The 17,953-nt window shown below is 41.5% G+C and overlaps 1 protein-coding gene across 3 annotated transcripts in view; it reads right to left on the bottom strand.

Moving 5' to 3' along the window:
- The window catches only part of ITGA8 (integrin subunit alpha 8), a 174,951-nt gene that overhangs the window by 15,453 nt on the left and 141,545 nt on the right, over nucleotides 1-17,953 (bottom strand). For all 3 annotated transcript variants that reach the window (XM_039522444.1, XM_039522445.1, XM_039522446.1), the window contains one exon: nucleotides 13,639-13,740. In XM_039522444.1, the coding sequence (XP_039378378.1) occupies nucleotides 13,639-13,740 (102 nt within the window). The remainder of the gene's footprint in view (nucleotides 1-13,638; nucleotides 13,741-17,953) is intronic.

Here is a 17,953-nt window from a genome sequence, read left to right as displayed (position 1 = left end):
AGGAGTCAAAGAAATTGCACGAGGGATAATATTAACAGTTGTAACAGGGCACTATGAAAAAAAAAAAGACAGTACATCTACAAGAAATTAGCCAGTTATGTATGGGTAGGTAGAGAGCCAATTGGTGACAGTTTATTGACGCTGCACATTTTTAACAAGAAAATTACTAGAGGGTTGGGCAAGTGGCCAGTAGACATTACAACTAGCTGCTTTATTTTTTGTTTACGAAGACCTTTAAATAAGTCATGACCATCAAATTGTGCACATAGGGCCTGATCTAAGTCCTACAGAAATCAATGGAAAGAATCTCATTGACTTCCACAGGCTTTGGATCAGGCCCATAGCTCACTTATGTAACTACTGGCTCCTATCACTGTTACCCTGTGCTCTCTCGCCCATCCCTTTCATTTATTTGTTGCACTCATTTGTTGTAGCTTGTCCCAATTTAGCTCATAAACAAGTTAGGTTAGGTAATGTGTGTTATGGTTTTGGCAGAGCACCTTACACAATGGGGTACCATTCCTAATTGAGTCTTCTGAGTGCTCCACTAATAGAGATAATAGCTAATGATGAACTGTGAACCAATTATCACCTTGCCAGTCTGAGTGGAAGCTGCAACCCTTTCCTTTTGCTGCAAGGCTGTGCCATCCTCCTATCAGCCTCTATAGAGCTTACACATTATGTAACATCAATAAAAAGCCTTAATCCTGTGCAGGTGCAGAGTGTAACACTCAAGATTCAGAGTGCTGCTTAAGGGAAGATGGTCTTTTATTAAGGGGAGGATGATCTTTTATTAAGGAGAGTACTGCTGCATGGTCACCAAATTATGCCAATCTTGTAGCAGGAGTAAGGCCAGAGAAGGGAATGCATAGCTAAAGGCCTGATTTGCACACTATACATCACACTTAAACCCATGTCTCCTCACCCATGGCCATTCTCCACCAACCTCATGCACCTCTTTGCCTTGTATTCTTGAAAGCAAACAAGTGGTTGTGCAAGCTGTTTGAAATTTACTTCCTCTCAATGGGAAGGACTATGCCTAATGCTTAATCCTAGTTGTGCCTATACAAAGCCTGCACTCACACTAGCATTAGAACATAACAACCCTGTGTTCCTGCTGCACGCTGCACAAAGCCTAATAATGCAGTCACTGATAGACAACTTGAGATTGCAGGCTCTGAACACCCACAGGAAGAGGCTGGCACAGGAGAAAGAACAAAACATCCTTCCAGTTTTTGCCTTCCTTATTCTAATATCTACACAGAGGACCATATGTCATGCACACTCTCCACAAACAGTTTTTACTTACGATTTTGATTTAGGACAGATTTGTGTTATTTCAACTTGGATTTTTGCACTTCTCCATGTGGTTTTAGGTTTAGTGCTAGGGGAGCAGAGCCAGTTAACATTCTGAGGGGGTTTATCAGTTTTCATCTGAAGTTACAAGGATCTGGAATTTTTGTACAAGATTTACATGTTTGGCAGCAGAATTTTGATGCATTTTGGTTTTCCTACATGGACAATACTAATTTTTTCTCTCATGTTGAACAAAGCAAATGGTTTGTGCTTTTCTCTGTCATAATGAAGGGATTCACATCAGGGCTGCAGCAGTAGGCCAGTGTGATTTTCTGTCTGTTACATTGCTGGGGGAGCTGCTGAAATGGAGAGCTGGAGTCTGAGGGGAGTGAGTGTGTGTGTGTGTGTGTGTGTGTGTGTGTGAGACAAGGAAGTGTGTGGGAGCCTATTAATTTCATTGGGTGATCTCTGGTTCTTGTGTTATGTGAAGGGGTAAATAACCCATCCCCTATTTATTTTCTCTACACCATTGATGATTTTATAGACCTCTATCATATCCCCCCTTAGTCATCACTCTTCTAAACCCAGTCTTTGTAATCTTTCCTCATATAGAAGCTGTTCCATACCTCTCATCGTTTTTGTTGCCCTTCTCTGTAGCTTTTTCAGTTCTAATGTATCTTTTTTTGAGATGAGGCGACCAAAACTGTATGCATGTTCAAGGTGTGGGAGTACCAGGGATTTATATAGCAGCGTTATGATATTTTCTGTCTTATTATCTATCCCCTTCCTAATGGAAGCATTCTGTTTGCTTTTATGACTGCTGCTGCACATTGAGTGGATGTTTTCAGAGAACTATTCACGATGACTCCAAGATCTCTTTCTTGAGTCATAACAACTAATTTAGACCCCATAATTTTGTATACATAGTGGGGATTATTTTTTTCCAATGTGCATTACTTTCCCTTTATCAACATTGAATTTCATCTGCCATTTTGTTGCCCAAACACCCAGTTTGGTGTGATTCCTTTCTAACTCTTCATAGTCAGCTTTGGACTTAATTATTTTCAATAAGTTAGTATCATCTGCAAACGTTGTCACCTCACTGTTCACCCCATTTTCCAGATCATTTATGATAATGTTGAACAGCACCAGTCCCAGTACAGATCCTTTGGGGATGCCACTATTTACCTCTCTTCATTGTGAAAACTGACTCTTTATTCCTACCCTTTGTTTCCTATCTTTTAACCTATTATTGATCCATGAGAGAACCTTCCCTTTTACCCCATGACTGCTTACTTTGCTTAACAACTTTTGATCTCAGATCTTGTCAAAGGCTTTCTGAAAGTTGAAGTACAGTGGCACCCTCTTGTCAAGTATACTAATTTTTAGGGTTGCAAAGTTTAAAGGGTAGAGTGATATCACAAATTTAAGGAGATATTTCTCCCAGTGTGTATTAAAATAGCCACACAAAAATTAAGCAAACCATTTTCAAGTAAGCTCTTGTTGTTTCTGATAAAACATGCTGTTTAGGAATAATCTAGAAAACAACATTTAAAGTAAAATGAAGAATTTCAATCCTTTCACATGTAGCTGTGTAGTATACTATACTATACAAACTGCCTAGAGAAGTTGTGGAATCTCCTTCACTGGAGGTTTTCAAAAAGAGGCTGGATAGTCATCTGTCTTGGATGGTTGAAACACAACAAAGTCTGTATCTTAGCAGGGGGTTAGACTAGATGACCCTTGCAGTCCCTTCTAACCCTATGGCTCTATGATTCTATATCAGTTGGATAGCCCTTGTCCATATACTTGCTGGCAACCTCAAAGAGTTCTAATAAATTAGTGAGGCATAATTTCCCTTTACAAAAGCCGTGTTGACTCTTCCCTCACATATCATGTTCATCTATGTGTCTGATAATTCCATTTTTTACTAAAGTTTCAACCAATTTGCCTGATACTGAATTTAGGCTTATGGCCTGTAATTGCCAGGATTGCCTCTGGAGACTTTAAAAAAAATCAAAGTTACATTAGCTATCCTCATGTCATCTGATACAGAGGCTGATTTACACAACAGATTGCATAACATAGTTAATTGTGCAATTTCATATTTGGAGTCCTTCAGAACTCTTAGGTGAATACCATCTGGTTTATTACTGTTTAATTTACCAATTTGTTCCAAAGCCTCATTTACTGATGCCTCAATCTAGGACAGTTCTTTAGATTTTGTCATCTAAAAAGAATGGCTGTCATGTTGGAATCTCTCTGTCTTCCTCTGCAGTGAAGACCGATGCAAAGAATTAAAGTTGGCTTCTTTGCAATGGCCTTGTCTTCCTTGAGTGCTCCTTTAGCATCCCGATCATCCAGGAGTCCCACTGATTGGCAGGCTTCCTGCTTTAGATGTACTTAGACATTTTTTGCTGTTAGTTTTTGTCTTTTGCTAGTTGCTCTTCACATCCTTTTTATCCAGCCTAATTATACTTTTACACACGACTTGCCAGCGTTTATGCATCTTTCTGTTTTCCTCCAGACTGGCCCAAACTATAGCCTAGAAAGTGCCTTGTTAGGCTAGTTAATTCACAGATCACGGTCCTGTTGGAAATGCAGAAACTGTGTTTATCTTTGTGTCTTGTAAAGTGTTGAGCACTCCCAGCATTAAATAAGTACCAGTAACTAAGCAAATCATAGTGCCAAATAGGATGCTCATTGCAATGTTAACCTTTTATCTTTATTCCTTTTGGAAACGGTTTTATTATTAAAATGCCAGCTTATTCATAGCTATCTGATTTATCGGCTATTTTAAGAAACAGTAGCTTTAAGTTAGTTATTCTTGTAATGCTATTGCTACTGCAATAACATTACAGCCAATTAATCTGCTTTTCATCTAATCTTTAATCATTTTTCTTACAGGGGTTGATAGATCATAAATAACCTCTTTAATACTCCTACATGTTACCATCAAACCTTTACAGTATAATGTTCTTGTATGTTTTGAAAAAATGCCCAAAGCAATATGTAAAAGCTCCCTTGAGCTTGATGTCATAATTAATATTGACGTTTGTGTTTACATATTACAATGCCTTGTGTAAACAGACTTCTTAGGGATTACAAGGCTGTTTAAAATAAACATACCCAATAGTTCATACTGTATTACACCGTTTAAAACAAAAGAGTAAAAAAAAGTGTTCACTGTAGAAAAATTGATCAAACAAACTATGCCAAAGTCATTCTGGGTAGATCCTATTATACATTTAAGATAAGAAAAGTAATTTTATTTTATCAAATACAAAACTGGCTCAAGAGTCACATAACCAAAGTCAAGGAAATTACCAGCTATACTAATCCCGTACCTCAGTCTTTACTACAAAGAATTTCCTGTGCAAACATTACTGAAGGAACGCATAAAATCTTATTTACAATAATTATATCTATATCAAAATGGCAATTTCCTCTTGAAAGCTACAGCCTTCAGCAAGGAAGAACTTCCAGCTGTACAATATACAGGTCTGATTCAAAGCCCATTGAAGTTAATGGAAAGGCTCCACTTTACATTTATAGATTTAGGATCAGGCCCCATTATAGAGCAGGAGTAAACAGTTCCTAAGGGTCATCTGATCTATTTAGTTGTATTATAATTGATTCACCATTCAGTTACGTTTCCAGCATCCTTCCTCTTTCCCCACCATGTACAAGATAAGCACCATATCCCATGACAAAAATACCATGCCCTAAATCCTGCAAGGACACATATAAATGCTTAATTTTAACTTTACCAATATTCCCATTGAAGTTAACTGATTATTTACATACTTAAAATTAAATATATACAAAAGTCTGCTGTATAAACTATAATCTCCACTCATTTAATCAGACCTTCTGAATCAGCCAACAGCACTGTGTCATCTGCACAGAGAAACGTTATTCACCGATTTTGCATTCATCTTTATACCTTCTTCTGTTTCTTCAATTAATTTAATCAAACACTCTATGAATGTTGAATCAAGAAGGTGACGTTATACAACCTTGTCTGACTCCTCTCTTGATCTCCATTAGATTTTCATTTATATCTCCCTTTATAATTGCCTTCTGATTCCAGTATAATTATTTTCATACTTTTGTATCCATCAGTTCTGACAGATTATAATGTATTGAGCAAACTATGGTCATAGGCAAGGATCCTGGGAAAACATGCAAGATCCCAATGAATGAGCTGTATGGCAAGTGAGAAATTATTGCTACGTAGGAAGAATCATTGTAGAAAATGGAAGATTGGATACTGAAATCAGCACCAGAATAGCAAGAGCAAAAGGGACATTCTGGAAGAGGAAATATCTGATGAGAAAGGACGTAAATCTGAAGACTAAATTCCAAGTCTTAAAAACTCATCTTTGGTCTGTGTTAAATTGCAGCTCTGAAACATGGACATTCAAACAACTGATGATAAAGAAACTATGATCCTTAAAATTATGGCATGTTACAGAAGAATTCTAAAAAAAAAAGAAAATAAAAAGATAGACTGCAAAACTAACGCAGGTGATGTTTGTGGGCACTGGAATGGAAAATTGATGGCAGAAGAACATGAGGTAGAAAAAGAAGATCCTGGATGGATGATGTGGTATCCTTGGTGATTCAAAAGGACTATTCATCCACTATTAGCAGAGGATCATACAGAATAGGGTACCATGTTTGCAAACTGTGACACTGAGCCTCATATTCTTCAGAGCAATTTTATTATTATATAATTATGGCATTATTATGATGCATTTTGTACGAGATGGGTCATGTGAAGTGTCATTGGAAAATTTATGATTTGCTGAATACAATTATCCTGTTTGTATGCATGTATTGTTTTTGTATCTGAAGTTATGAATACTGACTATGTATCTGTATTTCACATTAGTTACACCTGGGCAAGATGCTTTCAGTCTAGATAGTGGGTGGGGAAAGGGCCTATTCAGAGTAATGGGCCCTTAGGAAAAACAATAGGCCTTAGGAGAAGCTTATCCCCCACCTGGTGAGCCTTCCTGAGAACTCTCCAGATGGTCTGTAAGTAATGGCTGCTATGACTCCACAAGGTCATGAAACAAGTCCATATGTCTCTGGATTCCATCTTGGGATGTCAGTGTTTTTCCACAAACTGAGTTTTGGAACAAAGGGTTCCAGCCATATGCTAAAGCTACATAAGGCCTGAAGTGACATCATCCGTGATTCTTCACTCCCCACACAAGACGACGCCGGAAACACCTGAGAAACAAAGACTGAACTGGGGAAAGTGCTGGACCCAGGCTAAAGGGATTCCTAGCCTCTGCATGAAAGACCTGGGGATTCCAAGCTGTAAAGCAAGTACAGCTTGTCCCTTAAGAATCTGCAGCCTGCTTGTACCATCTCCCAGGGTGAGAATTTGCTAATTCATATCCTAATATTGTAGACTTAGTTTGCGTTTTTGTTTATTTTGTTTATTTTCTTTGTTCAGTTTGCTATCACTTATAATCACTTCAAATCTATCTTTTGTAGTTAATAAACTTGTTTTTGCTTTATCTAAACTGGTAAGTTGGAGTGAAGTGTGTGGGAAATCATAGCTCAAGGGGCAAAGGCTGTTGCATTTCCTCTCCACACTGAGGAGGAGGCAAACTGGTTAATAAATTTATACTGGTTGGGGTTTTGACCAGGGCAGGATGGTACAACTCTCGGGTCTAGGCTGGGAAGGTGGTGGTTATTTTGGCTGTAGCCTCTCTACTGTTGGTTCACATGCAGCGGCTGGTCAGAGAGTCTGCATGTAACTGCAGCTGGGTGTGTCCCTACCCGTGTGTATGCTGGTGAAAGTGTAGGACCGGGCCTGGGTCTGCAGTTTGTCACAGCAGCACAGTGAGAGAGGGAGCCCAGGCTGGTGGGTCTGAGGGCTCAGTGGTACCCCAGTTCCAGGTGGCACCCCATCACACAACCTCCAATAAAGATATTCCACATAAGCAGTAGTAGCATATTGGGGGTATGCTGCATTTATTACAGTATATCTTACTTAAACTCCAAGCCTAAGGAGGGTGCAAGTCATTTATGAAGTTTAAAGAATGTTGCAAATTGATTTTAAAAAACGTTACAATCATTAGCCTTCTGCCCCTTGCCCTATCTCACAAAAAGACAGACTTCCAAATAAATCCTCGGATAGACATTTTCAAACCACAAGCACTGATCTTTTACAGAAAGAGCAAAAAATATGAAGTATTGCTGAACTTCAAGAAAAGTTCTTCTCACAAGTGAAACTTCAAAAGATCTTGTGCACATATCACATCAAGCTGTAGAGTTGGCAAACATCCACTGTGATAGTCAGATAGGAGAAGACATAAAAGCACTATCATTTTTCAACATTTTACAGTTGCCATAACAGGAATTGTGCATAAATCATCTACACCAAATAACAAGCATTCTACTGGAGTAAAAGAATAAAAAAGGCTTATCTGATCATTTAGTAGATCATCTGAGACTTGTTGAGAACAGCAGGCTATCACCTGTGGCAAAGCACTTCAGACCAGATGGATGCAGTATGATCAACAATGTTCTGTGCAACATGTGTTTCTATAATGGAACACACGTTGCAGAAAACACAAATAACCTGAATTTATCATTCAGCTTGGAGCCTTTTAACCTCTCTGGATGAACACAGTATATTGAGCATCAAAACTTGCAGGGTGCAATTCTGGCCCTATTGATGTCAATGGGAGTTTTGCCACTGACTTCAATTGGGCCAGGATTTCACCCTCTGTTTCCAAGCCTAAACATAAATCAACTATACAACAAGCACCTGTTCAAAAAATAAAATAAAATAAAATAAAAAATAAAAAAATAAAACAAAGGAAGCAAAATTCTATAGCTTGACTCCCATACAATACATTTTGCTTGTATAAATCTAAAACTATATCACTATACTGGTTTTATGGGCCAGAAAATATTCTGTTCCTTAATAGGACTCATCGGTAGACAGATTATATTCTGTTGGCTCAGGATTTAATTTTAGGTTTGAATTGATTAATCTTATATCTTTTGTAAAGAAGGAGGACTGAGAATGATAAACCTCCTTAAATATGTGGAACAAAAAGACTTCAGGTTTTGGACTTCTATGTTGCACTGACATGTTATTTATTTATTTCAGTTAGTACTGGCAAATGAGTTCTCCCTTGCGCTCATTTAAAAAATAAAATTGGACACCTGCATGAACAGACTCTTCTACTTTATTCCCAAAATTTAGTACTTTGGCATCAACAAAATTGTAAAACCCCACAGGGCCAGAAACTGGGATCACAGAGGATTCCAGGTCATTGATGTCTCCATATCACCACAGGAGGTTTAGGCTGGATGCTGCCTGCCTCCTGACGCTTCACTCTTGGTTTGCTCTCTGGCCTGTCTCAGATTCTAACCTTCAGGTACCCAACTCAGCCTGACTCACGACTCCTTCTGCTCCTGACTCACGACTCCCACTAGGTCTGACTACTCACGCCCCACTCATGACAGTTTGCTCAGACCAACCTTCACCCTTGCCCCCAAACCCATCCAACCCCCTCACAGATGATGGAGAGAATGGGCTGCCTCCCAACCAGCAGCCCCCTGAGGGCCCATGAGCTGCAGGACCAAGTCACCTATCTGCAGGTGAGAACGTCACACTAAAGACCCACGCTACGCACTGTGCATTGGAAGCACAGAGCCTGTGTGAGCAAGTAGCCCATTGGCAGGCTCAGGTGGTGCAGCTCACTCCACAAGCAACTCACATGCTCGCAGGGAAAAGTGGTGATGCCCATATGGATCAAGCACCACTAGAACCAGCCTCTGTGGTGCCACTGCCTGGCAGGGATTATTGGAAGTTCCAAGGTTTCCTGAACTAATGCAGGCTTCTCTTCCTGCTCTGCCCCCAAATGTACCCCACAGACCAGACTAAGGCAGGGCTAATAGTCAGCCTGCTCTCAGGAGACATGCTTGATTTACCGCCCCCTCTGTTGGAGCAGAACAGCCCAGTGCTCTCTGACTGGGACACCCTCCTGCAAGCCTTTGCAAGCATCTTTGATGACCCACATTGTGGCTGCTCTGCAGAGGTTGCCCTCCGGAAGCTTTGCCAGAGTCAAAGGCTGGCCATCACCTATGCTGCCCCTTCCAATGGTTTGTGGCTGATGTTGAATGGAATGAGGTGGCCCATCTTTACCAGTTCTGCTGGGGCTCAATGATAAGGTAAAAGACGAGCTCCTCTGTGTAGAAAATCCCACCCACCTAGGTCTTGGGGCAGGTGCAGCAGATCCCCCCAGAACTAGCAATGAGGACACCTGGGCTGCTGCCAACTTTATAGATGATGAAGCAGCCAATACCTTGCAGATGCCCTTCTGGTCAAAACCCACACCAGACCTGGTGGAAACTATTGATGGGTCACCCCATCTTCTGGACCTGTGACTGGAGAGATCATTCCCTCAGAGGCCATAGTGGAAGGGTACTGAAAAACAATATGCTTTGATGTGATCTGCTCCCTGTTCTTCCCGATAATTCTCAGCATTTGTTGGCTGAAATGGCATGATCCATGTATCTCCTGGTGGCAGAGGAGTATTAGCTTCTCCTCTGAATACTGTCAGAAAGTGTGCCTCCAATGAAGCAATCAACCTGCAAGTGATCCAAACCCAAGGCCCCAGGATGGGAGGAGACCCTCAGAAGCAGAACCCCGGACAGCAGAGGAGTGACTCCAGGCCAGAACCTCAGCCTCCCTGATAAGTACCACGACTACCTGGATGTGTTTGGGAAGAAGAATGCAGACTCACTACCCTCACATAGAGACTATGACTGCCTGATAGACCTACAGCCTGGGGCAAAGATGCCCTATGGATCGATATACTCCATGTCTGAACCAGAGCTGGAGGCACTATGTGGGTATATACAAGAAAACATCACCCAGGGCTTCATTTGGAGATCTCTCTCTCCAGCAGGGGTACCAGTCCTTTTTGTGAAGAAGAAAGATAGGTCACTGTACCTCTGTGTAGACTATTGCACATTGAACCAAGTGACCATACGTAACTGGTACCCTTTACCACTCATTCTGGAATTGCTGGACTGCCTGCAACTGCCAGGATCTTCACAAAACTAGATCTTTGGGTGACATACGATCTAGCCTGGGGATGAACAGAAGACTACTTTTGTACCTGATATGGGCACTTTGAATACTTGATGACACTGTTTGGCTTCATTAATGCCCCTGTAACATTTCAGTATTTCATAAATATCATGTTCAGGGATATCCTGGGCTGATATGTAATTATCTACCTGGTATTTTCTGAGAACGCACAGCAGCACTACCACCATGTCTGGTCTGTGCTGGGGAGACTACGGAAACATAGGTCATATGCCAAACTGGAAAACGCACCTTCAACCAGGCCACCATTGAATTTTTGAGATACATCATCTCCTCAGAAGAAATCCATATAGATCCACAGAAGGTTGAAGCCATCTGCAACTAGACAGCACGCTGGGCCCTCTGGGAACTTCAGTGCTTCCTGGACTTTGCAAATTTTTATAGAAGATTCATCGTTGGCTTCTCTCAATTAATAACTCCCCTGACTTCCTTCCTCTGCAAAGCTCTGCAATTCGCTTGGTCGCCCAAAGACCAGCTTGTATTTGACCAGCTGCCTTGACTGCAGCCTGATCCTGGCACACCCTGATCCGACTCATCCATTTATAGTGGAAGAAGATGTGTCCAATGTGACCCCTAAAGGTGGTACTCTCGCAGCAACTCGGGCCCCAATAAGTTCTGCACCCTTGTGCATTGTATTCCCAGAAATGTATCCCCACTGAGATGAACTATTAAATACTGGACAAGAAGCTGCTCACCATAAAAATGGTGTTTTAAGAATGGTGGCACCACCTCAAGGGGGCTTGGCACTCAGTTCAGGTCTTCTCTGACCACAAGAACCTCGAATACCTCTGCACATCCTGAGCATTGAACCAGAGGCAGCTAAGGTGGGCCTTGTTCTTTTCTCAGTTCAAGTTCATGACTACCTACTGCAAGGAAGAAGAAATGAGAAAGTTGATGCTCTGTCATGGAAGGGGAATACTACAGGGGAAGCAAATAACTGACTTTCGAGGCCCTTACCTCCTCAAGCCTGGTAACTTTGCCAGCAACACAATTCAGCAAGACCTGCTCTCCCCCATCCAGTCCACCTCAAAGGAAGACCTGCTTGCCCAAGGGACACAGTCCCTGCCATTAGGGGCCAAGATATGCTATTCCCTGTGGGATGGGGTAATGTACTTTGACGAGTGTGTATGTGTCTTGAGGGTGCCCCCAAATGGAGGTGCTACGACTGTGCCATGGCGCTCCAATGGTAGGTTGCTTTGGCTGCTGGAAGACCTCTTGCATAGTTACCCATTTTTTTCTGGTGGCCCCACATGCAAGCAGAGGTCCAAGCATACATGGACTCCTGCGAGTGCTGTGCTTGTACCGAGATATCTCAGAATAGACCCCTTGGCACCTTGGTACCCTTGGAGACTCCAGCTAGGCCGTGGTCTGCCATCAACCTACACTTTATCATGGAACTCCTACCCTCTGATGGTCACAATGTAGTCTTAATGCTTGTGGACCACCTAACCAAAATGGCCCACTTCATCTCCTGCAACCAGCTGCCTTCTGCCAAGACAACCGCCCAACTTCTTCTGCACAATATGGGCTGACTCCATGGACTCCCAGACCACACAATTTCTGACTGAGGCCCACCATTCAGCTCTTGCTTCTGGGGTGAAGCATGAAGGCTACTGGATTCAGGATATCCACCTCCGTTACATACTACCCACGAACAGATGAACAAACAACAGGTGAACCAAGTACTGGAGCAGTACTTGAGGTGCTTCATAAATTATCATCAAGACAATTGGTCTAGCCATATGCAGAGTTTTCGTACAATAACACTGACCATGCCTCTATGGGTCAGAGCCCCTTCTTTGGTAATTGCAGTTCCTCCCAACGTTACCAGCAGCCTCACCAAACCCTGCTGCCATTGAATGGCTCCAATAGATGCACCTGATTCAGAGAGAACTCAAAAACCACCTAGAAGTATTTATGGTATGCCAAAAGGTATGGCTCACTGACAAACGCCTCCTGACCAGGAGACCCTCCCACCAACTGGACCACCAGTTCCAACAGATTAACTTGGTTACCTTCAAACTCCAGCTTCCTGTCTCTCAAAATGATGGAAGAACCTGCAGGTCTAGAACCTAGGTCCACAGGGGTTCTGGGCTGTTGATGCCTTCCCATCATCACAGGACACTTAGGCTGGGCTCCCGTTGTAGGATCCTATGAGGCTGGGCTCGGTAGGAAATACCCAGCAGGACTTGAGTGATCGCTCCTTGTAGCCCACTGACTGGTTGGCACCATGACAGGGAACTGTCTGAGCAACAACACAGACTGCCTGCCTGGCTTTGCTTCAGACCCTGCGTGTGAGTGCCACCAGACTCCGGCTTCTGACCCTGCCTGCCTCCTTACCCTGCCTGCCTCCTGACGCCAGACTCTGGGTTTGCCATCTGGCCTGTCTCAGACTCTGACCTTGTGGTACCCAACTTGGCCAACTCCTGTTCTGACTGCCCTTGCTCCGGTCACAACAAAAAATTTACACAAAAATTGAGTCCCAGAACTCCTTTCCCCAATAAACCAGGCTCACCTAAACCTCCCCCTCTCTAAAAGTAAGGGGAAGGAGGAGTTCCTAGAAATCTAACTACCTTATTTTAAGGGGAGATGATGTAATTAGATATCACAAACCTGCAATTATTTGAGGGTGGAAATCCAAAGGATGAATGGAGGCCTTTTTGAAAATCAGGACATTAAAGAGTGACTCCATGACAAACAAGGACAGAGGGTTCTATGGGTGGAACACACTTTATACCCTTGAGGCATGCTGCTGATTGGGAGGAGACCAGTAACATGTTTAAAAACAATGAACATAACAGAGACAAGATGGTGAAAGTTGTACAAGGTTTTCCCTTCAGATTGTTTGCCCACAGTAAGAGATTACAGAGGTAATTAGAGTTGGCTTTGATGGTACAAAGATTTTTCTGCTCAAAAAGTCTAACATCACTGAAGTTAAAGCAATGCACAATGTTACAGTTTGTTAAAGAACTGAGTAATTAATTTAAAATGGAGTTCATTATCATATCAGTTTCATGTACACATGAGCAATAAGGAAGTTTCATTTAAAAAGTATTCAAGAAACTCACACCGGAAACACAGGAAATACTGGTTTTGCTTTTCCATATATATAGAAAACCTTCACAACTGTGATCAGGATGACCAAAGTAATTCCTGTGCTTAAATCTTCACATATTTTCTGTGATACTTACTGCTATGCTTCCCTCAGGGTGTTTTGCCGGCTGCACTTTATATGGCATCTTCTTAACTTCAAAGGATACATTGGAAGAAAGGGTATACTGGTAATTATTTCTCTGGAAATATAAAAACAGATTTACAAGGAATACATTTAAATTTGAAGATTTATACAAGACAGACATCACATATTTTGACTGTAAACTCTTTGTTGTACACGATGGTACTGGGGCCTACAGGCGATACCACAATACGACGACAACAACAATTGAAGCGTGAAGCTGAAAACCTAAATACTGCATGCATTTCAAAAGAGGTGATGAGGGATGCACCTACAAAAAGTGCACATATTTACCAGTGCAATAGAAGATTTGTGAGTGCAAATATGGGGTTTTGCGAGTGCACACATTAAGTTTAGTTTTGAAATGTAGCCTTTAATCTCTAATCTCAGGAAAAGCTCTGTGCATCTTCAGATTTCCAGGCCTGTTTTCAAACTGTCAGGAAGGAGTTAGGATTCCTTGCTGATCTAATATGAATTGGCCATACCATCTCTATGAAGAATGACAGTCCAAGACTATAGAAATAGGCATGCTTAGCTTAATTTACCCATTTTGGTACTTTTAACATAAAAGTGATTCAAAAAATATAAACAAAACTATTTGTGTTTTTAAAGTCCATCAGCAATTGCAATAGGAATGCAGAATGATCATGTAGCACTATATAGGTCCCATCAATAGCAGTTTTACTTGGTCTTTCCATTGCTCACTACAGCAAACCCCAGACAAGCTGCTTGACCTTTACTATTCAAAATGCATCCCTCCTTTAATTAAGATTCTTTAATTTAGAGATGGTCTGTCTTTACTGGATACTGTGGTTTCAAATCTGGTTCAGGTCAGAAGCAACAAAAAAACTGTTACCAGCTGAAGTTCATTCTGGAACTTTTAGATGAAATGGTTTCAATCCATTTCCTAAAGGTCAAAGGAATATAGGAATTGCCTACATGGGCTCAAACAAGGGTCTGTCTCATCCAATATCCTGTCAGTGAGTCTCCCACTAGATCTCTCAGGGGAAAGTGCAAGACTTGCTGTAGGCAGTTAAGGGATAACCTATCCCCTGCAAAAGTTTCGTGCTAAACCCCATTAGTCAGAGATTGGCTTAAGCCCTGAAGCAGGAAAGTTTATATCCCTTAGAAAACTCTTGACTTTTTAAAAAGCATCTACTATTATAGCTCTGGATATTCTTATTTTTGATAACTATAGTTCAATCCCTTTCTGAATCCTGTTGAGAGCTTTTGGATTTAAAGATATATTATGACAATGGGTTCCACAAGCTAATCATGCTTTGTGTGAGAAAGCATTTCCGTTATCATCAGTCTGAATCTGCCACCTTTCAGTTTCAGTGAATATTCTTGTTCATGAGAACAGAGGTTCCAGAACAGAGGTTCTCTTTATCGTTTATTTTTTGTTTCCTTTTACTATGTCCCCTCTGTCTCTTCTCTCAGATAAACAATCTGAATCTTTTCATTCTTTTTTCATAAGAGAGGTTTTCCATGCCCCCTAATCATTCTTGCTGCCTATGTTGCAACTTCTAATTCTGCTATAATCTTTCTGAGATGGAGGAGTGTGCAGAACTTAACACAATATTCCAGATGAGTGTGTACTGTTGATTTATATAAAAATGGGGACCTCGTAACCAAAGCTACCCTAAAATTTGGCACCAGCTGCTTGCAGACTATGTTGAGTGGCCAAGGAATGAACTGGCATGGAGTCTGAATTACCGTAGTAACATGAGCCAAGTATAATTGTTACCTGATACACATCCAAAGCTCACTTTCTTTTAGCCTCTCACTCCCTCAAACACTTATGAACTTTCTGCACTCTCTAGAGTTAGCTGAGAAGTAAAGAAAGCCAGTTCTGTTCTTTCCAATTCATAGTTTTATTTAATAACCCACTTTAAAAAGAAACACAATACTCCCCATTTTCTGACACTCTTTGTGATCTCATTCTGTATCTTACACATTATAGTGCTGGATTATCCTGAAATCCTTTCTATCCCATAATACAATTATATTTCATTTTCTTCCATTAATTGTACTTGTGTTTAATTTTTATTCTGAACCCTCACTGTCCTTTCCCAGGAGAGGATATAGAAAGTCCTTTTCGTTTCTGTCCATCCAGGGCACATTTTGGGGCTTTGTTTCTTTCACAAGACTCAGTTTTCAATTAGCTAGTTTTTGTTCTCTCTCATGTGCAAGGTGTTGGTTTTCTATGGGATTTCCTGTGGCATTAACTTTCTTACCCTTTTCAGTTCAAGGATGTTTACTCCCTTTTCAGCTGCTTCCCAGAGCAAAAGGAAACAGAAGACTCCAATTATCTTCTGTTAGCTATTTTCTTGCTCGTTATGTGGGAAGGATTTTTGTGCACACATACCTCTGCATGCATGAAACCTGGACCTTTTGCTTGAACCTGGAGCACACACAAAGTTGGGCAGCTTTGTTAGCACACACACTTCTGAAAATTTCTCCCTCTCCATTCTTAACACAGTTTGCTTGTCAAATATATCAGAATATTTGCTGGTGACAAGAAACCAACATACTTATTACCTTATGGAATTCATTTGGCTGTGCCATTACTTAGCTGTTTTAACATATTGATAGCAGTGGAATGTTTAATATCACAACATATTAAATTGCTCCTTTAGGCCAATGTTAGGAATGAACAGTAGAGAGAAATCTGCCTTAAGTGACCAGGAAGGGACAGACAAATCAGCTCCTCAGCACAGGTGGTCTTCTAATACTGTAAAAAAGGACTAGATTGGCACTTAGAGATAACTAGTCTGGGGCAGTCACTTAAGACAGGAGGTTGCCTAATAAGAAGGATGTTTTATATAGATTTCACGGCATTTAAATTGTGTAAGACAGAGTCTTCAGAGCAGACATCTTGTTCTTTATCTCAGTCGCAGATTATTTTCTTCTTTTAAAGGTTGTTCCATTCCTCAAAACTAAGTTGACAACATTCTAATTCTTAGACAAAGTCACATAAATAGTTGGGCATTTCTCATTTCTGCTGATATATTTTACTGTGGTTTACTATGATACATGTTAGGAAATTTACAACTCCTACTGCCTGAAAAAATGGTTTATGAATTCAACTGTTCGCCTTGGAGTAGGATTCTGCATGTGATTTATAAATGAACTCTGCAGTGAAGATGACAGGATATGTTACATTATGAAATGAACAGGCTGTAGAGAGATAAGTTACACAATCTGATTGGCTAGTGTACAGTACAGAGCATTAACTCTCTTCAAATGCCCTGTACAGAAACGCATCACCCATAAAAAATAAATCCTTTCACCTACTGTGTATGGTTTATTTCATTTTCAGCTTATATTAGCAATCACAACCTCAGTGTAGGGCACTTCCTGGGGATTAATAAACCTAGGCTGTTCCTTGGGCCATCAAATCCTCTCGGCTAGTCAATAAGCTCCAGGAAATGCTTTGCACCTTAATCTTTATCACTTAATAGCAACTAAGAACGTAAAAGACTCTATGTGTAGTCTATATATCCACAGGGCAATTTGTTTGTGCTAAAGCAGGGTTTCTCAAACAGGGTCTCCGCTTACGTAGGGAAAGCCCCTGGCGGGCTGGGCTGGTTTGTTTACCTGCCCTGTCTGCAGGTCCGGCCGATCGCGGCTCCCACTGGCCGCAGATCGCTGCTCTGGGCCAATGGGAGCTGCTGGAAGCGGCGTGGGCCGAGGGACTTACTGGCTGCCGCTTCCAGCAGCCCCCATTGGCCTGGAGCAGTTATCTGCGGCCAGTGGGAGCCGCGATCGGCCAGACCTGCGGATGGGGCAGGTAAACACACCGGCCCGGCCTGCTAGGGGCTTCCCTACATAAATGGCGACCCCTGTTTGAGAAACCCTGTGCTAGCTAAAGGGTACTAATAAAACATATCTGGTTAGGAACAACTGCAGACTGAAGCCTTTTAGTTGTCCAAACACCTAGTAGATACTAGAAGCTGTCTATGTTTCCCTCTTACACAGTCCTATTTATAATTCACAACTAATTCTTGAGGAACAAATTTTTCCCCACCACAGAATCATTTCAAGTCTCTCATGCTTAAATATTCAGTGTTTACTGGAAGCAGTGAGACCTGTGGTTGGAAATACAAGCGAAGGGCTCAGTTATAGCTCTAAGAGCATGGGGAAAGAGGTCATGCACCACATAAAGACACACACCAGGCAGAATGCCTTCACACACACTGGCCAGTGGAGGTTCCAACAGCTGTGGAATAAGTACAGCATGTATTCCCCCAGCTCAGTGCTGCAGCTGC

This window comes from Mauremys reevesii, linkage group 2 (assembly GCF_016161935.1).
Source record: "Mauremys reevesii isolate NIE-2019 linkage group 2, ASM1616193v1, whole genome shotgun sequence".
NCBI classification, from domain to species: Eukaryota; Metazoa; Chordata; order Testudines; family Geoemydidae; genus Mauremys; species Mauremys reevesii.
This window is presented reverse-complemented; position numbering and strand designations above follow the sequence as displayed.